This window comes from Triturus cristatus, chromosome 6 (assembly GCF_964204655.1).
Source record: "Triturus cristatus chromosome 6, aTriCri1.1, whole genome shotgun sequence".
NCBI lineage: Eukaryota > Metazoa > Chordata > Amphibia > Caudata > Salamandridae > Triturus > Triturus cristatus.
In genome coordinates this window covers 1667965128-1667989416 of record NC_140589.1, presented here as the reverse complement: position 1 = coordinate 1667989416, position 24289 = coordinate 1667965128, and the positions used below count along the sequence as shown (strand labels likewise).

Here is a 24289-nt window from a genome sequence, read left to right as displayed (position 1 = left end):
TGCAGGAAATGATTGCCAAAGTGTTGGTAGCAAAACAACTCACCATAATTTGCTGTGTCCAAATACAAATCTTCAGCATAAAAATATTTCAAATCAGAAAAAAGAGCCTCTACGGCTTGGACATCCCAATCATCAGAGCGGATGTTTTGTTTCACAACACCCCCCATAGAAACACGAAGTACATTGGGGACATTAATCACCTATGTGGGACCATGAATTTGAAATTTAACAGCATCCCATACAATCCCATCTAACACAGGCCAGGCTGTAATATTCACAAAAGTCTGGTCCCTCTTCATGATGTGTGATGAGGAGTGGGGGGCCAAAGTCCCATCAATTAATCCTAATTGTAGATCTTTCGGTGAGATAGTGTCCATTTACTAGACGAAAAAATACAACCACAAATCCAATGGACATAAACAAAAAAATAGTTATGAGCACCAGCCAAATGTAAGTCCAAGGGGGAATTAAAAAATGTCTTTTAAACCAAACAGCAAAAATAGAAATTTTCGATGGGGCATTTGAAGTCATAGAGTTAGTGTCAAATGAAAAACGTGACTGGTCAACTGGACTTGAATGTAAACCAGGCAACGACACATCTGTGGGATAAGTATACTCAGTATCTTCAATTGGACACCAGCCGGTGGAGGCAATAAAGGATTAGTAACTGTATGCATCTCGATGGCAATGTCAGGCCTGTTGGTAGTTGCCGGAGCCAAAACAGAATTTCTCAGCATTGCTGGACAAGAGACCGCTGGAGTCATACTAAGAAGAATCGGCCACTCGTTGTAATTTGACACTGTCAATCGAGATGTACCCGTTATCCTTGCGACCAGGAAGTGGAGGTAAAATGACTGTTCGTGTACCCTGCACGCCAAGCACTGGTACTGGAGCACGATAAGAGGGGCCGAACTCCTCCTTGTTCTCCACCTTCTCACGGACCAGGACACCAACTCGAGGTAGCCAGCCAACGACCGGAATCTGAAGCGCAGCATCAGTTGTGGAGGGCAAGTGTTCCTTTGCAAGACTGTCTCGGGTCTCTTGTAGATTCTGTAATACAGCACAGTGATCATCTACATCAAAGGGTGCGGCTCACGCCGCCATGTCTAGACCATCAAAGTCTGGGACAAACATCTTTATGCCAAAGAGCATTTCGTATGGGGTCCGCCCACCCAGAGACCTTCTAGGGAGATTATTAAGTGCATGTTGAACGCTATACAGATGGGCCAACCAGTTCCTGCCAGTACCTAACACCCTAGCTGTCAGGGATTGACGGTTCATTCGCTCCACAAACACTATTGCCCTCAAGCCGGTATGGAGACGAAAATTTGACTTGGACCCCCAAAGATCTCATGGCTTCTTTGTACGCCTTAGAGGCGAACGCAGGACCTTGGTCAGAATGAAGGGTACCACATGCAAAAATTCACACAAAGACACGCAAATCCCTGATGACAGTTCGAGCATCAGCACTCCGTTGTGGCCAGACCCAAAGAAAACGTGTGCACGAATCCACTGCAACTAAGATGTACTTGTATGCAGTATCAGAGGAGAAAGGACCGCAGTGATCTAAATAAACGCACCCAAGTGGTTTATTAGATGTACGAGTGTGTTTGAGGTGGGCGAGGGGCAGTCGAAGGTTGTATCTGCTGGCAGATGTCACAATTAAGAACATACGCACTATTCTGTTTATACAATCCGAGCCACCAGTAACGTTGTTGTAAGAGAGTAACAGTCGCCGAACCGCCGGCATGGGCAGAAGCCATACCTTTGTGAGCTGCTGTTATCAAGGAAAGTCTGCAGTCCGCGTTGGGAATCAATCTGTCACCAACGTCGTTAATTCTCACATAGGTACTTAAATTATAAGAGTATTTAGAAGGGAAACCCCGAGGGTAATTATCACCCTTCTCTGTCACAGCAATTGCTGCCAAGATGTCATCATCAATCTTACTTTTGGATCTCTTAACTGCTGCTACTAAATATGTTGCCACTGCTGTTTTCGCTGCCTCATCAGCTAAACTGTTGCCAACAGCGTGGACACCTACGTGCTGGTGCCCAAGAGTGTGAATTACATTCAAGAGCGCCAGACGTTGTTTAAATTCTGCGACTCGAACCCAAAGCATTTTATGCTTGATTTTGCTACCTTTGGAATCACGATACTCATTTTGAGACCAAAAGAATAAACTGGCGTTGAAAGACTGAACACAGTAAAAAGAGTCATTCACAATAAGAGTAGTGACTCGAGGATCAGCAAACTCCAGTGCAAGCACCAGAGCACGAAGCTCTGCCAACTGGGCGGTACAATCACCCAACGTCTGCATGTGCACAACATCAGATTTGAATTCACTGTTCACGAAAGTACCAGCCACTATTGCACAGGCCGCCGAATAAGCATGCTTAGAATCCGTCGCGGGTTGCGCCGAACCGTCAGTGTAAATTATACAATGGTAATCCTCAAGCGCGCGCAAGGACAGAGGAGCTGGATGAACAAATTCATACTGCAAATACTCCTGAGTCTGCAATGAGGCATCAAAGATGTAAGTGACATCAGGCGATGTCAAAGAAGTGGCCCATTGTATCCAACGCGGACGCAAAGCTTTGGAATTCGGTACACTGGCTTTTGTTACCGCATCTAGGGCAGGATACGGTGTGACAACCAACATGTGTTTCCCCTGCGACAGCGCTCTCTCTTTCACAATCGCCTTCTGGACCGCAGTCAAAACTTTTTCGACAGTGGAAAAGCGCATTTCAGCCTATGTGTACAAGTGAGATTTGTAAGCAATGGGGACTGTCACCCTCATTGAACGTTAAGTATGTGAAACCCACTGCACCAGGCACAATTATTATTACCAGGTTAGTGTGGTTATCACGCGTCAGTAAGTATTTCGAAGCAAGAAGATCAGCCTGCAAAGATTGCAGGATAGCGGAATGCTCTGGCAGCCAGCTCGATTTGGAAAAAGTAGGTTGTACCAAGGCATATAGCGGCTTGATACGCTGGGCATAATCAGGAATGTAAGTACGCCCGAAATTAAAAAAAACCAACAAAGATTGTAGTTTTTTCAGAGTTGTTGGAGCACGCAAGCATGGGCACTTCTCCAGGAAGTGAGGTGCTAAACCTCGTCCTTCGTTGTTGAGTTCATAGCCCAAAAACAACACTGTATACTCTGCAATATGTGACTTTGCAAAGTTGAATTTGTAACCGAAGTCCGCAAACATGACAATGATGCGGTCAACGCGACCCAGATGCGGCCATAATACGTCGTCTGTGAGATAGATATCATCAACATACGAGTACGCATCAGGGTCAATACTCTCTGAGAGACTACACGAGCGGCAAAGACACCTGGACTGTTTTTATAGCTCATGGCTAATCTTTTAAACTGTTTTTGTTTGCCGCCAGAAGTAAAGGCTGTCCACTGACTACTAATAGAGGACAGATTATGGCTATAAAAGCCAATGGATATGTCAAGTGTGGTTTTAAACCTTTTTCTCACCAGACTATCAACAAGGGCAGAACTGTGAGTATTCTGTACCGCACAGGTCCGACAATGAGAGTTCAAATGTCGGTAATCCAAAACTAGGCGGTACGACCCATCAGGTTTGGTTACAGTGAATAGAGGATTATTCATGGGTGACACACATGTTTCAATAACACCTTGATATTCCAATTGTTCAAGGATTTCTGCGACGTGAGATCTAGCTTTGCGGCGCATGGGATATTGGGGTTGTGGCTGGGGCATAGACCGTAATGGAATCTCATGGCTTGGCGACAACTTATCCCACTCAACCTGAGTATGGTACAACGCCGGAGCAAGTACCTGATCCCACTCTTCTGCAAAGTTCCGAGCCTGATCCTTCGGCACAGTGTGCGCGAAAGATGGGAGGATTACATCCTCCCCTCTAGGAGCGGCCAAAACGAAAGCTGGGGGCCAGTCTGCCTCTGCTAACAGAATGTCATATGTAGAGGTCAGATTTTCCCCAACAATCCCTTTTATGGTACACTGTATGTTACCTTCTATTAAAGGGACTATGTCATATAGTCTGTCAGGGGGAGCCACTCTAGTATCAGCAGTTTCTACAGTAATGAATGAATCAGTTGCTGTTGCCTTCAGATATGGACGCAGTGCTTGCCGCACTACTGTAACCTCTGCTGCGCTGTCTAGCAGCGTTAGTGCACATTTCAGGTTCCGAAGCTGCGTTCTCACTATCTGTGGCATACCTCGCTGTTAGTGCAGCGACTTTCTTCTTTTGAAACGGGGGTCGTTGTCGTGCAAATTCATCCTACTTGCCTTTACCGTCAGTCTGGCGGGGCTGCTCACGTACTTGTTGGGCACCCCGACCTTTGCCACGTTCTCCTCCACCGGACTGTGAGACCTATGTTTCCTGAGAAGAACAAGGAGAACGTTGTTCAGGAACCTGAAATCTATCAGGAGACCTAATCCTAGTGCGATCGCGCAAATCATAAGTGCGTTCAGTAGTCGATTGAACCTGCGACGCGGGACGAGACCCCTGTTTCTGTTGCTGCTTCCCCTGTTTTTTAGCTTTCCAATTTTGTTAAGGAAAAGCTGGGCGGCTTTAGAAGACGTCCCTGTCTTAGTTTGCGGTGGCATAGTTGTTGTTTGAACAAAAAGCTTAACCCCCAAACTATTGTGGCCAATGGTCTTATAAGCCTTCGCAATAATCTTCGGTAACTGCCGGGGTTTATCGACGTCGGTGACGAGGCGCAGCTCATTCCACACTTGAAAGTTAACCGCATCTCCCTTGACGTTAGCAGGGATGAGCGTGGCAAATACGTCGAACATGCCGACAAGCCTCATCCCTAACTCGACCGCCGCCTCCGGACCGTGTTGATCCTGAACACGTTTGATCACGGAGGGCAGTACAGCCATAGACGGGGTGCCGAAGCACTTCGGGTAGACTGCTGCAAACACCTTACCCCAGTTATCACAATCAGCTACCTCTGGGACTAAGTCTTTCTGCAAACTAATGGTGAGGATCCTGTGTTTTTCCACAGGAGTAGAATTCGGAAAAACTGCTTCCAGCTGGTCAGATTTCTCAGCAAGCCAATAAGGCATATCGTCCTTATTCTGGGGGCGCTTGCCCATTACCGAATAAACCATGACGGGACTAATAGTAATCCCGGCTGGGCCAGCTGGTTGCACCGCAACCCCAGGTGCCCCCACCTGGACATTGCGTGAAACGTATTGCACTAAAGCCCTATGCACCGTAATTAGGGCGGTATGGAGTTGACGTAACTCATCCACCGGGGCTTGCAAATAACGTAGATGTGGTGTAAACCCGGCCAAAACTGGCCAAGTGACCCTGGAATAGACAAGGGGCCCAAACGAACCGGTGTAACCGTGTGGGGGAGGGCGCCATTGAACCAAATATGACGCTGCCAAGCAGAAATTGGAATTTCCTGCGTCCTATATGACGTGTAATTAGCCGGGACTGCCGTAGGAGTGTACGAGTGAAACGTATTATCATCCGCATTCACCGCCGGCAAAGTAACCCAAGAGTAAAACAGCTCATAGGGATGCGATGCATCGGCACTCACTACAAAGATAATAGACATCCCATCGTCAGCACCCCGAACTGCGAAAATGACGCCGGAGAGGTGCGCGACTATGCGCTGCAATAGCGATTTCAGCCATAAGGACACAGAGAAGAAAAATAATCTATATCAACAGTGGCACAAAAAGGGTATAGGATAAAACGAAAACCTTTTTAATTGTCCAGCTTGAGAGAACCTCTATAATAACTAGTTAGGTAGGTTTAAACCGTCACTCCCGTCAACCGGAATCAAGAGTGAGGGTGTTGTGGACAAATAAAGGCACTACTAAGGCGTCTCAATCATAAGACCAAAACGTTAGGTGCACCATGTTGCAGGGATTTGCTCATGCACAGAACTATGCGCAGGGAACCAGGACCTCAGTGAATTGTGGTGTACCAAAAACTAACCTCAGTACCCAGAACCCCTATCCGATTAGCATCAGTGTCTCATTCATTCTCCGAATCATCTCGAAGCTACCAATGATTAGACAACCCAGAAAAAGCGACTTAGAGTTATTTAGTTATTATTCTCATATCAGTCCACAACAAGAGTAATCAGAGACACGGTAAAGTTTAAAATGTTTATTTTTACCTACGTGCTCTAAGGTGCAGTACTTTGGCCAACATAAGCAGACAAATGATTAAAAACAAAACCATCAGCATTTTTACAATACCATAGAAAATGAAGGGAGAAATCATATTACAAATGATAGTGGAAAACAACCACCCTCCCTTCGCTAGTAAACTAGTTCTATGAAACTAATAGAAGGCCTCTAGGCTTGAATGGGGAACCCCATACCGTAAATATCAGCTTAGGTGAATCACATCACAGGATCAGCTCTGCTCTTTGTGTCTGGAAAGGTGAATCATGCATGCAAATGCAATATTAAAGGCACCCGAGTTTCAGATATTTGCAGCTGTGTGCGTGTTATGGCTAGAGTGTGGGCCGATCAACCTGAATTCAAAAGCATACATTCTTATTTGACCTTGACAGCTTCTGCACACAGTGTTCAGACTAAGGTCGCAGTGCACGTCTAGGGATGTGAACAACAGACCGTTCTCATGTGAGGAAAAAGCAAGCAAGGACGTTTTTCTTGTAATAACAGCTACCTGCAGTGTCGTGTGCAAAAGCAGCAAAGTGGCAAGATGGCGTTTTACATCTAAGGCGCTTATGCTAACATAGCAATGTGTGTACATAGAACTCCGTCTCCACTACAAAGTCACCATCATCTTTTCCAACAAAGACCCACTGAATTAGTTCCATTACCTGTTTAAGCATCACTGATGTGATCTCATTCACAGTCTGGCATGTGGGAGAAGGCTAATGCCTTATCCATCAATCCCAGATGTATGAGACATGCCCAGAGTTGTTGCTGATTGAAACATTCAGACAATTTCCAAAATGTCCTTTTCTCTCTGCATGGTAGGAATGCTTTCACCATGGTTGTATCTAATATAGTGCCTAAGAAATACGACTGGTTGGCACCAGCGGAAATATTTGAACACTGATGAACAAATACGTATCATTAAGTCATTTGGTAAAAATCTGTAAGGGGCTCTCCACAAATCTTGAAGAGGTAGTTTTAGTCGCCCTGGGTCAGTCTACATAAATGTATGCAAGCACTCTGCCCTTGTGCAGGTGTGCAAAACCCACCTCCACAAACTGGCTGAAGTGGAGTCTTTAAAAAACACAGGAGTACAGAAAACTGAAAATGTTTGTTACCACTTCCTGCAGTCCCAGGAAAACTCGTATATATGAAATTATGCATCATGCAAATCCAACATATTTAACTTATCTTGCTTCAAAAAACGTGTTCAGGTATTGCAAATCTAATGTAGGTATAGCTCACCTCCTCCCTGGCCACCAGGAAATACCTAAAGTACCAACCTAATCCTGTTCTTACGATGGACCTCTTGCACCTTTATCCAACATTAACGTTGTTTTCATCAAGATGGTTTGGGCGTCTGGTGGGGTGTGTTGGGGAAACAGGAACAAGTGGCAGTTTACCAACAACATGCAAGGCATGACCGTATTGTATCAGATGCAGGACCTGCTGCTCTGTCGTTATTCTACTCCATTTGTTCAGTAAATCACGACTAGTCATCCCACTGGGAAACATTAAACGTTTGAGAAAAAAGTGAAAGACGAGTAGAAGACAAAGAGGAAGTCTGCAGTTGTTGGTACTTTCAGTATCCGGGACTGCTCCTACCTCTGTACTTTCGAAACAACTTGTAGGGCTGCTGAAGAGATCGCTAAAAGGGCTTTCTTGGCCTGCAATATTGGATTCTGTGGTACCCATGAAATCTGCAGCACTGCTGGAGGAAATGCCTAGAAAAAGAAGGTAGTCCCAATAAAAGTGGTGTGGCCTTTTTCTGCTTTTCACCAATAGCTTCTCTCCATCAAACGTTCTATCAATCATGTTTGCGTGGAAGCCAGCAGCGGTCATCCAAGCATGTCTTCTGATCACCACCATCGTGTTCATGGATCCTGAAACTGTATCTGGCATGTCTAGTCCTGTATGAGGATGTGTTTATAAGCCTCCTTGCCATCTTTCACTGATTAGGTGAAAGGAGCTTGCATAAGTGTCAAAAGGCTGTTAGTAACTAAAGCTGCCATTTTCCATAATTCATTGTTGGATTTTGAAAGCAAGCGTGAGGAGTTTGTCATATGCAGTACTAGACTTCCTGGAGAGAAAAACATTTTCTTAGAGTCTCTGGGCCTTATTTATAAGGAATTAACTGAGCCCGGTGCAGCAAGCCATTTGGCTGCGCTGCATTAATTCTGAAGCAAAGGGATGCGTCACATCTACAATGCTGTGACGGATCCCTTTGCTCTCCCCTGCACTGGCGCACAATTAGCTGCCAAGCGTCAATGCAGGCACCATTGTGCCTGCGTCATGGGGATGATTGTTTTTGTACAGGATGGGGCACCTTCCTGCACAAAAATAAATCTCAAGAGGTGAAAACATTTCTTCTTGTTGCGCCTCCCCTGGGGAGGTGTAGCATTCTGACGCATTTCCAGGTTTACAATTTCTTTTAAATCTGGAAATACGGCAGAAGCCATGGGTGTTGCCTGGGAACACCCATGGCACGTCCCTTTGATGGAAAGTGTAAAGGGTCCATATTTACAAGGACACGATAAGCCACGCAGGGTAGCTTTATGTGTCTTTGTAAATATGGGGCAGCAGGTTGCGCCACCATCTTAGCCGCGGGTAGGCTATTTTCCACTGGCAATGGAGTAGCTTTGATGAAGTAAGTACGGTACAGCCAATACCCTCACCAACAGATTGAGGTATTAATCTCTTTTTTCACCACTGATCCCCTTTACTTCTACTTTTACTTTCCAGTGTATGACAAGCGTCCCTGCCCCCGTTTGAGCTCATGAGGCCAAATTTTGGCATTACAAATGTGGGTTCAAATTATTTGCACTCCGCTGATTTCGCCTAACTCTTTTGACGATATCCATATGGTTATCGTCAGCAAACCGCACCTGAATCGATAGCAGATAAACACACTTTCTTTACTTATTAACTCTACGAACACCGAGTTCGACACGGAGCATAAATCAGCCCTGGTGTATAGTAGGGTTTTATTTTATTTTAATTTCATTTTGTTTAACTTCAAGCCCAGTGTTTATTACGGACTAGAAAGCATTAATCTTTATCATAGCATACAGATGCAGGCATCAGCAACTGGATGTGATGCACAAGTTACTACTTGTGTAATTATATATCTGTAAGAGACATTAGTTAGTGATAGATTCCTTACCTTAGAATATTCCCAGGCGTCAGACTGGATCTGGAAAATTTTCGTCAGCAGTACCCCTGCACGTCGGAAGGTGGCTTCGTGAGGCTCCGCTTCCGTCGCTGGCGTCGTATGCGCCGAGATGACATCATGGAGACTAATTAGGCGTCACCCATGTGCACTGACGTCAGTTCTGTACACGACTTTCCGCACCAGGAGCGCAGAGCCATGCAAGAAACTGACCATTGGTACAATGAAACTAGGGCCCTGAAAAGGATGACCTTAACCCTAGAAATCAGGCCGCAGAGCGGGGAAGATGGGTGGGGGGGTAAGAAATCTATCACTAACTAATGTCTCTTACAGATATATCATTACATAAGTAGTAACTTGTGCATCTGAAAGAGACACCTTAGTGATAGATTCCTTACCTTAGAATAGATACCCCAGCAATACCAACCCCGGTGGTGGGTCTGCGAACAAGATTACACCAGAAAGTCACGGAGGACAGAACGGCCAAAGAAGCCGTCCCTCCGGACTTGACTGTCAAGGCAATAATTCTTGGTAAACGTGTGCAGCGAGGCACACGTAGCTGCCTGACAAATGTCCTGCAAGGGAACGCCTCATCCCAAGGCAGTAGTGGCTGCTGTTGCCCTGGTAGAATGGGCACGCAGTCCCACAGGAGGCTCCTTCTTAGCCAACGAGTAACATGCTTTGATGCACAGAACGACCCACTGAGAGATGGTTCGTTTGTGCACGGCCCGGCCTTTTTTGGCACCCCCGTAGCCAACAAAAAGCTGGTCATCCACCCGGAAGTGTTGTGTGTGCTTTAGATAGGACGAGAGCGCACGTTTTGGGTCCAGACGGTGGAGCCTCTCTTCCTCTTTTGAAGGATGTGGATGCAGAAAGAAGGTGGGCAAAGTGATGGTCTGCCCGATGTGGAAGGGCGTGATAACCTTCGGCAAGAAAGAAGGACGAGTCCTTAAAACCACCTTGTCCAGATGAACCAAAAGAAAAGGAGGTTTAGAAGAGAGCGCCTGGAGCTCACTCACTCTTCTGGCAGAGGTGATAGCTACTAGGAAAGCCGCCATGAGAGTGAAAAGACGTAAGGGACAGTTGGGGACTTAAAAAGAGACGGCTGATCTGGAAGCCGTAGAAAGGCAGAGATGGCCGAAAGATAACCCTTGATAGTGCCCAGAGCAGAGCCCTGCTGGGCCAAAGAGAGAAGGAACAAAAGGACCTCTGAAAGAGGGGCAGAAAGGGGGTCCACAGCCTTTGCTGTGCACCATGCCAAAAATGTGTTCCACCTGCAGGTGTATACCGTTTTAGTGGACGGACGCCCGGCTGCCAGAATGACATCACAGAATTCGGGAGGAAGGTCAAAAGCTGTCAACTGTCACCGTTCAATCTCCACGCATGGAGGTGGAGGCTGGATAGGTTCAGGTGGAGGACTGTCCCCTGCTGCTACAACAGAAGACTCTCCCGAAGAGGCAGTCGGATAGGGGGATCGATCGCCATGCTGAGTAGCTCAGGATACCAGTATCTTCGTGCCCAATCCGGAGCCACAAGGATGACTTGGGCCCAGTCGCGCCGAATCTTCTTCAGCACTCTGGGTAGAAGTGGTATAGGCGGAAAGGCGTACAACAGACCGCAGCCCCACTCGCTACGAAAAGCGTCGCCGAGCGAGTGCCGCCTTGGAAATTCCAACGCGCAACTGATGACACTGCGCGTTCTCTTCGGTGGCGAATAGATCTAACCAAGGCTCTCCCCACTGCAGAACGAGACCTTGCACCACGTCCAAGTTCAGACACCATTCGTGATCCATCATGCACGGGCGGCTGAGTTCGTCCGCCCTGGCATTCAGAGAACCTGCCAGGTGTTGAACCACCAAGGTGATGCCTTGATGTTCCTGCCATGTCCAGAGGTGAAGAGACCTCCTCCTGACAGAGGGTCCACAACCCCACCCCGCCCTGTTTGTTGCAGTACCACATGGCGGTAGTGTTGTCCGTGAACACCTGCACTACACTTCCCCGGACAGAGGGAAGGAATGCTTTCAGTACAAGCCGGATCGCCCGAAGCTCCAAAAGGTTGATATGGAGCCGGGACTCCGCCTGAGACCAGCGGCCTCTGATCTCCGCCTCTCCCAAGTGGCCGCCTCATCCCAGGAGGGACACATCCGTCACCACTGTATGCTCCGGTTAGGGAAGGGAGAGGGATCTGCCCTTGACCCAATCGCGATTCATGAGCCACCACTGCAATTGTCATGCAGTGCCCTCTGAGATCTGGACATGATGGGACAGGTTGCCCCGATGCTGTGCCCACTGGAACTTCAGGTCCCACTGCAGAGCCCACATATGCCATCTGGCATGTTGCACTAGCAGGATGCAGGAGGCCATTAGGCCCAGGAGCCGGAGGGTCATCCTTACCGAAACCCAGGATAGAGGCTGAAAGGTCGGAATCATATCCTGAATATCCCGGACTCGCTGCTCGGGAGGATAAACCCGAAACTGCGTCGAATCCAGAACCGCTCCGATGAAGAGTAGCTTCTGAGAAGGGCTCAGGAGCGACTTCGGCACGTTGATGGAAAACCCCAGCAAATGCAGGAGGTTGGCCATAGTCTGGAGGTGGGAGATGACTGCCTGGGCCGAGCCCGCCTTCAACAGCCAGTCGTCGAGATAGGGGAAGACTGGAACCCCTGATCTGCGCAGATGAGCTGCGACCACCGCCATCACTTTCGTGAACATCCGAGGGGCACTGGTAAGGCCGTAGGGGAGCACGGCAAACTGAAAATGCTCTTGGCCTACCGTGAACCGCAGGTAACACCGGTGGGCCGGCAGGACGGGGATATGAAAATATGCGTCCTGCAAGTCCAACGCTACCATCCAGTCTCCAGGGTCGAGGGCAGCCAAGACCTGAGCCAGTCACCATCTTGAACTTCTTCTGGAGGAAGCGGTTGACGTTCCTGAGGTCCCAAAGGGACGCAGGCCCCCTTTCTCCTTCTTGGCGACCAGAAAGTAGTGGGAATAACAACCACGTCCTACTTCTGGCCCAGGAACGCGCTCGATGGCACTGAGGTGGCATGGCTGGAGGGGCAGACTCGAAGGGGAGGGAGTAGCGCCTTCGGACGATTTGCAACACCCACCTGTCCGAGGTAACAGAACACCAGTGGAGGAGGTGATGGCGAATCCTGCCACCCACCGGTGTGGGGTTTGCCCCAAAGCTCGAACTAGGAAGGCTTTGAGGCGGATGCCGCGGGAGTGGAGGTGGACTGACTCGCACGCTGGCTCTCTGTCCCACCGCAGCGTGAACCACGTCCGCGCCCGCGCTGAGGTTGGTTCTGCGCAGGCTTCTGGCTGAACGAACGTGTCGGGGCACTCCTTCCGTGGCCACAAAAGGAACGAAAAGCAGACGTGGCTGGGCGCGTGGTGGAGAGACCCAAGGACTTGGCCGTAGCCCAGGAGTCCTTAAAACGCTCCAGCGCACTATCTGCCTTATCGCCAAACAGGCGAGTACCATCAAAGGGCATGTCCATAAGAGAACTTTGAACATACCCTGAAAACCCAGTGGACCGCAACCAGGTGTGGGACGGAGGGCCACTGTTGTGGAAATCGCCCTACCCAGTGAGTCCGCAGTGTCCAGTCCACACCGGATGGCGACTTTGCTGCATCTTTCCCCTCAGCAACAGCTTGGGAAAGCACTGTCCGAACCTCCTCCGGACACTGAGGCAGCACCTGCGCAACCGTGTCCCACACTGCGTGGGAATAGCGGCCCAAGAGGCATGCGGTGTTCACCGACCGCAGCCCTAAGCTGGCAGATAAAAACAGTTTCTTGCCGAACTGTTCCAGCTTCTTGGATACCTTTTCCGGCGGGCGGTTGGAAATGCGCTTTGGGAAGTGGAGGCCTGGATGACCAGGCTCTCCGGCGTTGGGTGGGTTGTCAAAAAAGCAGGGTCACCGGGGGCCGGGCGATGACGCCTGGCTACGTTTTTATCCATGGGAACCCCCGTTGCTGGTCTAGACCAGGTGCCCATCAATACGTCAGTTAATGCCTCATTGAATGTTAGCAGGGGCTCCATAGAGCTTGCCGCCGGCGGAAGTACTTCAGTGAGGAGATTAGTTTTGAGGGTCACCGTAGGCAGGTCAAGGGCCTCAGCCGCTCTATGGAGCACCACATTGTATGTGGAGCCCTCCTCCATAGCCACAGCAGGAGGAGAAAAAAATCCATGTTCAGAGGAGAGGTCAAGGCCACCTGCATCCTCCAACTCTTCTGTCCATTCCTGTTCCGACCCGCACTGCAGTGCGAGAGGGTCCTCAGACCCCTCCCAGTCGTCCCCGTCCTCCACTGCCCGTGGAACAGGCTTCGGCGGCGGGGCAGGGACAGGGGAATAAAAAGGGTCCGGCTACGTGTCACAATTTGGGACAAAATTGTCCGGGAAACCAGTCAAGGGCGGTGGTGGAACAAACCGAACCCACTGCAGCGCCGGGAATGGAGCCGCATGCAGCGCCGGGCTGCTGGCAGAGGACCTTGCGGTGCCGGAGCCGCCAGCGGAGGACCTTGCGGAGCCGGAGCCGCCAGCGGTGCCGGCAGTGCAGCCGGCGGCAAGGGAGGGCCCTCGGCTGGGACCGCGGGGCCCGAAGGTGCGCTGGCGGGAACCCTAGGCCTGAAAAGGCTGTCCTTGGCAGCAAGGAAAGCTTGCACCTGGGCAGGAGTCGCCTACGGACCCGGATAAGGTGGGTAGGCCGCGGGACTCACACGCTCCAAAGGAGCAGCAGACGGGGGGTACCCCCGGCCCCCTCGTTCACTTCCGGAGACCGACGGGTGGACGTCGGAGAGCGAAAACGCTTCTTCGACTTCTTCTTATGACGTCTCTTACCTGATTCCAGTGTGATGACTTCGACCCCGAGGAGCGATGATGATGGCTCCGCGGTCGATCCCTCGATCGACCCCTGGACCTCGAACGGCGTGGAGATGACTGCCGGGCCTCCAGCAGCTTACGGGACCGCTCCCGTAAGGTCTTCGGAGCCATGGCCAGACAGTCGGAACATGACCGGGAGTCATGGTCGCTCTCCAGTCATGAGAGACAAACGCCATGGGGGCCGGCCACCGACATCGCACGGTGAAAGGCCCCACAGGTTTTAAACCCAGGCATCCCTATGTGGCACCAGGAGTCAAAGACTCAAAAATGAAAGACAAAAAGTCTCAAAACTTAGTCAAAAAGTGACTAGGGTACGTGCTCTAACCAGATCTGCGCTTGCTGGCGTGGAAAAAGAAAGAACTGACGTCAGCGCGCATGAGTGGTGCCTAAGTAGTCTCCGTGACGTCATCTCGGCGCATACGACGCCAGCTTTCCGGATCCAGTCTGACGCCTGGGGATATTTTAAGGTAAGGAATCTATCACTAACGTGTCACTTTCAGATTTATGTTTACTGTTTTGTTTTGTCCTGTTTGTCTCACTTAAGAATCACTTTCCTGATTAGGGATGTCACAAACAAAGTCTCTTAAAACACGATAAATCTAAAGATGAATAGCATGAGAATAAGAGAAAAAATATATCACGAGTTTCCACAAATGGTGATGTGTTAAAAAAATATTTACTTTTTGTGACAGAATAACCTTTCTCTCAAATCTTTCCAGATCTAGAAAGAACGCACTACCGATTGGGTATTGTATTGTGTGTAAATTTTGCCTTGATATTTAATAAGGGGACTGAGATTGAGTCACACACCTAGGAGTGGTAACAGGGATCATCGTTGTGGTCCTGATGAAAAGCCTTGGGGTAATGGCTTGAAACGTGTAGACCTTGAGGTGGACACACAAACGTATGCCTTTCAATTTCCCCTTTTTTAACTATACCAGCAAGAGGTCTCAATAATATATTTGTACCTCCTTAGCCAGGTATTTTTTAACTCTAGATAAGACCCTCCCACTCTTATACCACCTAACTCTCCATAGTATAAGGCTAAAAGTGCTCCCATGTCCCCGTTGGTCGCAGCATGCCCCGTTCTGCAGCGTGATGAGAAGAACCCTATGATGAAGCATGCCACCAAGGGAAATCTTGGTGGGTGAGGGTTATTTAAAGAAATCTTTCTGTTTTCTAACTAGAGAATAAAAGCGGAAAGGTAGCCCAAACAGCACAGACGGACTCTTTTTGTTTGTAATATTACGCACAGGAGGGCGAGTCCTCTGTTTTCTGACCTCGATATCCCCCATTTTTTATTTATATGTGCCACCGGTGTGTCTCAAAACGTGACGCACCGGCAGTGCAAGGGGCTTGTAAATAAGGCCCTCTGTCTCTAAGAACTGAATAACATTAGGTTTCATACTTACAAGCTAATTATCTATGAACTGCTGGTATATAATTTGACCATTTCATTGCTTCCAAGAAGGGATTGAAATGCAGTAGCGGAGCAATTGAAAGAAAAGTGGAGTGTAATATTTCTGTCAACAGGTTTGATATAACTTCTGTTGCAGCCAAAGGTATACCTAAAGTATCAACCATTATTTTACTACTGTGGCAAAAGACACACAGTCCTCTTTTGTGATTGCAATAGGGTTGCTAAAAATCTACTTCAAGTGAAGTGTCTAATCGACATGCATTTTGTAAAAGTAATTTGGGTCAGTGTGAGGCAAGTTGTCTTACTATTACCACCCTCATCTTATTGAGGGTTGGTGTCAAGAGCATATAAATCAGACTTAAAATTGAAACTGGTAAACTTTAGTGATAATGGTACATTTTCTGTAAGTGGTTCATCCTGACTATGAGTGTTAGAAATTGGGTTAATGGTAGACTTGGGTGTGAGCCCTGGCGTGAGGAGCAGACGTGTGGGCTGATACTTTGCGTTTGCAGTCGTCTGCGGTGATCAAAGCTTGCTGGGCACAGTGAAGGGCTGGCGGCAGCTCACACTGATTTTTGGTGCGAGCGGCACAGTTTAAGTGCGAACGGACATGTTCGCAGTCACAAAGAGCCCAAAAGCATGAATTAAAGATCTCAAGAGCCTCACCAAGGGTCCAGGACCTCGCTGAAGATGGGACCAGTAGCTGGTGGGGAGCCTTTCATGTCACTGAGGCTCAGATCAGGAGACCAGCAGACTAGCCCTTCGAGTTACCCTGGGATCCTGGATTCAAGAGGAGATGCAGGTCCACTTCTTCCCCATGCAAGAGGGGAGCAGGCAGTAGGTCAGCACAGCAAGGCAGCAGCTCATTCAGAGTAGCAGTCCAGCAGAGTAGCAGTCCTTCTTCTTGGAAGAGTATTCACAAGTCCAGAAGTGTACTGAAGAGTTGGTTTCTGAGGTCCTTCTTTTATACACTGGTGTCCAGGAAGGTGGGAGAAGCTTATTGACAGTGGCTTTGAAGTGCATGGAATTCCCTGCCTCTCCTGCCCTGGTTCAAAGCTCGCTGAAGTGACAAGGCAGGCATTGTTAGGTCCTTTGCGTGGAAACAGGACATAGCCTATTCAGGTGTGAGGATGGACCCAGTTCCTCCCTCTGATCCTGCCAGTGATGGCCATCCAGTCACACCTACGCTCCCATTGTGTGTGGCTGCCTAGGAGGAATACAAAAATCCTGACTGCCAACTACATCCAGTCATGTGACCAGAGATAGGCTGCAGGCACCAAATGGTTAAGGCGAGTAAATGCAACTTTCTAAAAGTAGCATTTTAAGAATTGTAATTTAGAATCAAACTTCACCCTAATTGTGGCTTTTAAATTAGGATGCCAGAGACACCAAACATGAAACAGTTATCTCTTCCAATTTGGAAAATACACTTAGAAAATGTAATAGGGCCACTTCAATGTTATCCTATGGGAGAGATAGGCCTTGAGGTAGTGAAAAACCTAGTTTTTCACTACTAGGACGTGTAAACTTAAAATTACACTTCCAACTTTTTAAATACATTGCACCATGCCCTGTGAGTTGTCCAGGGCCTACCCTAGGGGTGACCTATCTGCATTATAAAGGAAGGTTCTGGCCTTGCAAAAGGTTTATTTTTCCAAGTCGAAATGAAAGTTTAAAACTGCACACACAGGCTCTGTAATAGCAGGGCTACTTAAGTGGGGGGGCACAATCAGTGCTGTAGGCCACCTAGTAGCATTTAATTTACATGCTCTAGACACATGTAGTGCCATTTTACTAGAGATTTATAAGTCCTCTTACCATGTTTAGAGGAGTGAGCACAAGCACTTTAGCACTGGTTATAAATGGTATAGTGCAAGAGTCCTAAGGCCAGCAAAAACTATTTCAGTGAAAAATAGGAGGAAGGCAAAACGTTTGGGGGTGACCATACAGTGAAGGCTAGATCCAACAATGAGCAACTCTGTGTTTTTTAGCTCTACTATTGAAGTCTTCATTAAAGGCACATGTGATGCCGGGACGACTGATACAATTGGCTACAGGGAGACCGATGTCGACCTCTAATGTACTAAACTGAGTATCATAAACAACTTAGTAGAAACAATGTCTTCTCCGAGTATGATGAAGCGCTATATGCCGCCCCAAATTAGGCTGAAGTACAACTGCAAAACTATATAAAAGAAACAAACTTTAAGTTGCTGTCTCTAGATCAGGGGTCCCCAATCCTCTCTGTAATAAGAGTGACTGTTTTTCAATGAAAGTCATCCTGAGCTCCTAATCATATTAATGTTGTTATTAGTGACTACATCAGATAAGATTACATTAGTACCCGCCTTATGCTCGATTACCAGTAGTAATCACCTCAATGCATCAAGCAGGGTAGCTGCAACGTTCATAGCGCCAATATAATATTAGTAATAAGTCTCCCAAAAGTCACATGATTTATCCTGGTGTTACCTGCTTGCGCCTCTGTCACGGCCTCCATGCACAACCGCCATTGTCTGCCCACTGCTTGCCGCATTAAATTTAAAGCCCTAGCACTCTCCTATAGAGCATGTGAACATAAAGGCCCTGGCTATCTGAGGAAGAGATGGATTCCCTATCATCAGCCGAGAACACTCGGGTCCAACGAGCAAAACCTTTTATGTGCCCCAAGGGTCAACAAGACAAGGAAAGGTGGACACTCCTTTTCCTACCTGACTGCCAAACTCTGGAATTCCTAACCGCACTTCTCACCCTCTGAACTTATCTTCCGTAAATTGCTGAAAACATACCTGTTTGATAACTACGCTCTGTTTTACGGCGTGGACGAATCCCCCAGCACATCTCAGTACCGCTAGTGCTGGGACGCCCCCTCAGAGGCAGCCATGCACTTAATAAATTTCAGCTATAAAAATATTTAGGAAATCCAGCCATTTGTCTCCAAACATAAGCTTATGAGTTCTGAGAATACACACATTTTCGTCTGGAGTACATACATTTCAATTTTGGTATGTGTATAAAAAGTTAACCAATCAAAAGGCTGTACTTTAGTGTGCTGTGCTGCACACACGAAAGCTACTTACAAATAGCTGGAGAGGTGCTAGTAGTTCACGAGCTATTTGTTGGAGAAGTCTGTCTAGCTCCTTGCTGGAAAACATCTGACTGTTACAAATATACATATTGTTGCTTTGTGTTTTATGACAGATAATATTGTTTTTCAGAGCCTAAACAGTACACAGGAAATTAGCCACACACGCAAATATACTTTTAATTAGATTTTTTCAAAGAGCGATGCTTTGTCTTACTTGCAGCATTCTTTGCATGGAAAGATGGTGGTGGGGTCGGTCTCCCCACTGGTGGTGCTGTGCGCCGGGGAGCTTTTGACAGAGTAGTACCCGCTCTGTGGGGCTGGTTTGTGCTTCACAGCAGAAGCGACAGGAGAGGTTTTTGGCACCTGATTTGTGCCCCCATGTATTCGGGCATGGCCATTCAAAGCTTGTCTGGAACTGAATATCTGAAACAGAATTAAAGAGCTGAAATTAACTAGAATACATAATGACACGTAAAAGGAGCGTGCACTTTCTCCACCGACCTACTGCACAATATAAACTCATGGAGAGACTAAGCATAAACAAACTAAATACTAGAAACAGGGAGGTTCTGCTAACAGACTGAGGGGCCACACGTGTGGGACAGAGGGAGCCAGAACACACTGACGTCCATTATCACACATACACAGCAACATACCTACAGACATCTGTGTACACATACACTCCAACAAATACAGGCACATACACAGAAGTAACCAGACTGGGTTGAGGCCATGAATTACGACTCCACCCCAAAGTCTGAGCTAAGTCCCTTTACACGGTGGGGTTTGTTGTACAAGTGCTACACCAAACCCCAGCAGGGTAGTGTTGTAGAGAGCCAGTGCCTGCACTGGTTCATTTAATGGACACACAGTGGTATAAAACATATTTCCGTTCTGGGGAAGCTAGTGCAGGTACGGAGTTCTGCTGTCCCTTGCAGACCTCTATCACTGCATAAGCACAGGGGGCCACAAATTGTGACATGCCTCATTAATATTCATTAGTCAGGTCCATTTGCTAATGACCAGTGTCCAAAGCAGATGTACAGCTTTAGAACAGGCCTTGCACCTAGTCTCAGTAGGTATCAAACATGCTACACACAACCTTCGGCAATGCACAGCAAGCTCAGAAAGCACGGCGTGGCCTTATCCCTTGCCTTGCACCTAGTCTCAGTAGCTACCAAACACGCTGCACACAACCTTTGGCAATGCACAGCAGGCTCAGAAAGCAGGGTGTGGCCTTTTGTCACGCCCAGCAATTAGTTCCCGTATAGACAGGTAGGATGGCCTTCCCAGTCATAGTTCGGAAAGCGTGGGGCAATGTCACTCCCTTTTATATTTTTTAACCAGGGAGCTGAGACTTGTCCAGTGTGGTATACCTCCCTGTCACTCCTTTACTAAGGGCAGGAGGCTTCTTTGGCTCACACCCACCTGGCCCAAGGGGATGGAGAAAGGATTTAAACTTCTTAATATTTTTTATATGGGCTCCGAACTGCCCAGTGTCCTGTTGCTCATCCAGCCTTGCGCAAGAGCTGGGAGAGTTGTCTGGCCCACCCCCTGCCATAGGCAAGCGTGGGGGATTTGAGTTATTTATGTATTTGTTACTGAGGGCAGTTCTAAGTGCGTATTAGCCCTCCCAGACTTGCCTAAGGGCACCAAGGTAGCTGTCAATTGTCCTGGTCTTCCTTGACACACTTTGCTGAGGCAAACTGAAGTAAGGCTCTGGCAACACCTCCAGTCAACAGATGTGTAAAAGAGCTTCAGTAATGTCAGTAACACAACGATATGTAAGGTCACCAGTGATATCACTGATTCGATCATTCAAGAGGTAAGCTGTGGTATCATGTGTGAAGTCACGAGCAATGCACAAGGGGAGTTATGCTTGAACCAACAGGAAACTGAAATGTTTTGATTCGATGGTATGGTGTTTTTGAACGCAGGTTATTTTGCAAATCTAAAGTTCCTTTAAAATGTTTATTTGTTTGTTATAACATGCTTTGCTCACTGTTCAAAGTATCTACTAGTGCATACACATGCAGGGTGTGTTTCAAGGCTGTATGTGCAGAATCAGCATTTTACTCAGCGTATCTGGGTTTATGTGTTATGGCATGCTTTTGTTCATGTGCAATAGATATAAACACAAGTATTTAAGCCCAATCAGAGCTCAAAATTATTAAATAAGACCCCTAATGTGAAGCAAAGTCAAGAGGACGACGTCCAGAAGAAACTCCACTAATATGGTAACTATATAGGATTTCACCTTCAGAAACAAATGTTCGAAACTGTGGTTATTACTGCACTTGCTCCAAATAATATGTTTTATTGGGCCATATTTATTTTCCGTGACTTGACAAATAAATACAGTGTTCTATCATGGAGAATGATTATATGTGGGTATTAATTTGCATAACGTAACATTACATCTGCATATTCATGTTTGGTTAAAGAACAAGTGAGATCAAATGAGGGAATGGACCATGTGGGAGAAGTGTCGATTATTAGTGAAATGGGTTACACGAGCAAGGTCTGAAACAGAGTACTGCAATTTATTCTTTAAGTACCCTGTTGTCAAAGGCAGTTCTTCGTGGCTGCGGGGGTGGGTAGGTCCTCTTAGTCTGAAAGAATATATGGCCTGCCATATCTCCGATTGCTACCAACAATGGAGTAAGAGGAACCAAAAAGGCAGACTGGGGATACATTCCAGTTCCAGATACTAAACTGCATGTCGAGGAGAGAAGAGGTGGAGGTATGTCTCAGTGGAGGTTGTAGGCCTCGATGCAAGGGAGCCACAGACAGGCTTAGCCTGGGTCAGTGTACCAACCGGGATTAGACTGGTTCCATGAACCGTATGTGGTGGTGGGCACTTCAAGAGAAGGTTGGCAGCTGGCTGCCAGAATATGGAGGAGGCAGGTTCAGAACACAAGGGGGTGATGGCCACATGGGCTCTCCACATTCCCATCTCGCACAAAGAAAATCAGAAGCAGCGGGGAGCAAATTCTTTCTGGGTATGATGAATGAGGGAAAGGAAGCCCTGTTGCTCCACTTCTGTAGGAGTAGTCACAGGGACACACAGATTGATTAAAGACCACATGTGGTGGGAAAGGGCTGTTTCCAAGCAAATACGACACAAGGGAGAATAATGATAATAATAATGAACAAAATCCTTGGAGTGTTGAAACTGCAAAAGTTATGGCCAGAGGGCAATGACAGTAGGCTCTGGTTTGAGGATCCTGAAGTCCAGCATGGACAGAACAAATCCAAGAAGAACATCGTCCCCCAATAAGACTTCCCTAACACATAGGGTGCTAATACCTCTGGAGGCTAGCACCTCAATGTTCAGTTGAGGACCCAGAAAAAACAGCCAAATTAAGAAACTGTTGAGCTGGGAGAAGGTGACTTTCAAGATCAAATGGCACAAAGGCCAGTCAGTGGGAAGTCAAGCATGCAATGGAAAATTCACATGTACAAAACCTTAATCTGAGGACCAATTGCCCACAATGAGAGAGTGGTCCACAGATGGAAAGACGCAGCACACAGTAGCAGAGTTTCTAACGAGTTCCAAACAATAAAAGGTCTGCTGTAATGCTTATTAAATACAACGGACCAGGTTTTTAGGTTCATGTGCTTGTGTTGGAAATATGTAAAATTAAGGAAAGGACATCTTTACGTTGCCATTGTAGACTTAAAGGCAGCGTTTGACCTTATTCCACGTGCTTTATTATGGGATACACTGTGACGCCAAGGGGTGCCTGGTGACTTACTTGAGCAGATAATAAGACTACACGAAGACAATTACGCAAAAGCAAGGTGGAGTCCGAGGGGCGAACTTACAGAAGCAATCTCTATAAGAAGGGGTGTACGCCAAGGATGCGTTGGGTACTGGCACCAACACTATTTTCACTGTACGTAAACGATATCCCCAATTTTTTGAATGGTTGTATGAATGATGCACCAAAACTGGGGGGGGGCTTTAGCGCCAGCGCTCTTATTCGCTGACGACACCATACTAATATCACAGACACCAAAAGGATTGCAAAGCCTAATAGACTCCATTTACACATATTGCAGCACAAAAGGTTTACAAATTAACTCCAGTAAAACCAAATACGTGGCCATAAATCCCCATAAAACCTTTAGGAAAAACATAGTTTTGAATGGCCAAAAGTTGGAGTATGTGCAGAGTTTTAGCTACTTGGGTATATCCCTGGATACAAAGCTGTCATGGAAGTTACAAATGGAAAAAAGTAAGATAGCTTTGCTCCAAAATTCTCTACCCATAATGAAAAAGCATAGGAAACGTTTTTCTAAGGCAGTCTCTCCAGCCCTGGAGGTGTTTAAATACAAAGCACAATCAGCAGCATTGTACAGGGCTGAAATATGATTTTTGAGGTGGGGGAAAATACATTTTATAGAATGCTCCTAAGTCTCCCTGTACGAACACCATTAACTCCAATTATCCTGGAATTGAATGTAAAACGATCTGACCACTATGCCTTTTTAAGACCCCTTACATTTTGGGTAAGGTATGGTCAACTCCAGAACTAATACATTGCAAGGTTGGTTTGGAGGAGGTTATGGAGTTGGATCAGAATAGATGCATTTTGTGGTTTAGACATGTTTTCTTTATGGCTTAGAAGGTTGGGCCTCTCCCAGTTTTGGGTCGACCCAACCTCACTGTCTTCGGGTTCTAAGAAATTGCTAAAATCTACTTTCTGGGCATATATCCAAAGCAGTGTGTTATATGGCTCATTTAACGGACCGCTAACGACTAGATTTCTTTTGTTCAAGGACATAGCACATTTTGAGCCTTTTCTTGATGAAGTGCGTCCTCAACTTGCAAAATCTTTATACATGAAATTTAGATATGGTGTACTGAACATAAATACAATTACATCACGTTGGGCCGTTAATTATGATGGAACTGATAATGATTTGTGTATTTTATGCCCAGATAAAGTTAAAGAAAATGATCTGCATGTTTTACTCTTTTGTCCTGCATATGTTAAGCCTGGGAAAAATGGATTATACCCATTTGCAAAAACCTAGGAGCAAGATCCAGTAAAGAAGCAGAAAGAATATTAAAGACTGATACAGCTCAAGCAATTGTTTTTAGTATAGGTAAATTCTTACTAGCTGTAAGCTTCGTAAGGGCCAAAGCAGGACTGAAGTTATAGTGAACCTGACCAAGTACTCTAGAGGAATTATTGATGAATTTATTCTGTGTATGTTGAAGGGAATAAGGGAGTTTTTATTGCTATAATGTATTAGCTAGGAATTACCATTGAATTGTGTTTTCTTCTCTTTTATCTTACATATGGAAGAACAATCAAACGGACGATGTAATAGGGTTTGCTAACTCGTGATATCCTCATTTTTAAATTCTTGATGCCTTTTTAACATATTTAAAATTGCATTTGTATTCTTAATCACAGGGCGATAGGCCATTATAAGCCTCTTTCCTTTACATTTTTATTCACAATTTGTTGAAATGGTATTGATGCACTATTTGTAATAGGTGTTGTATGTATTGTTTGCATCTTTTATGGTTTAAAGGAACCGAAATAAAGATTTTTCTGAT

The 24289-nt window shown here is 46.7% G+C and overlaps 1 protein-coding gene across 3 annotated transcripts in view; it reads right to left on the bottom strand.

The window, feature by feature from the left end:
- TRERF1 (transcriptional regulating factor 1) overlaps positions 1-24289 on the bottom strand; it is a 753074-nt gene that overhangs the window by 7067 nt on the left and 721718 nt on the right. For all 3 annotated transcript variants that reach the window (XM_085612831.1, XM_085612833.1, XM_085612832.1), the window contains one exon: positions 18929-19137. In XM_085612831.1, coding sequence (XP_085468957.1) covers positions 18929-19137 — 209 coding nt within the window. The remainder of the gene's footprint in view (positions 1-18928; positions 19138-24289) is intronic.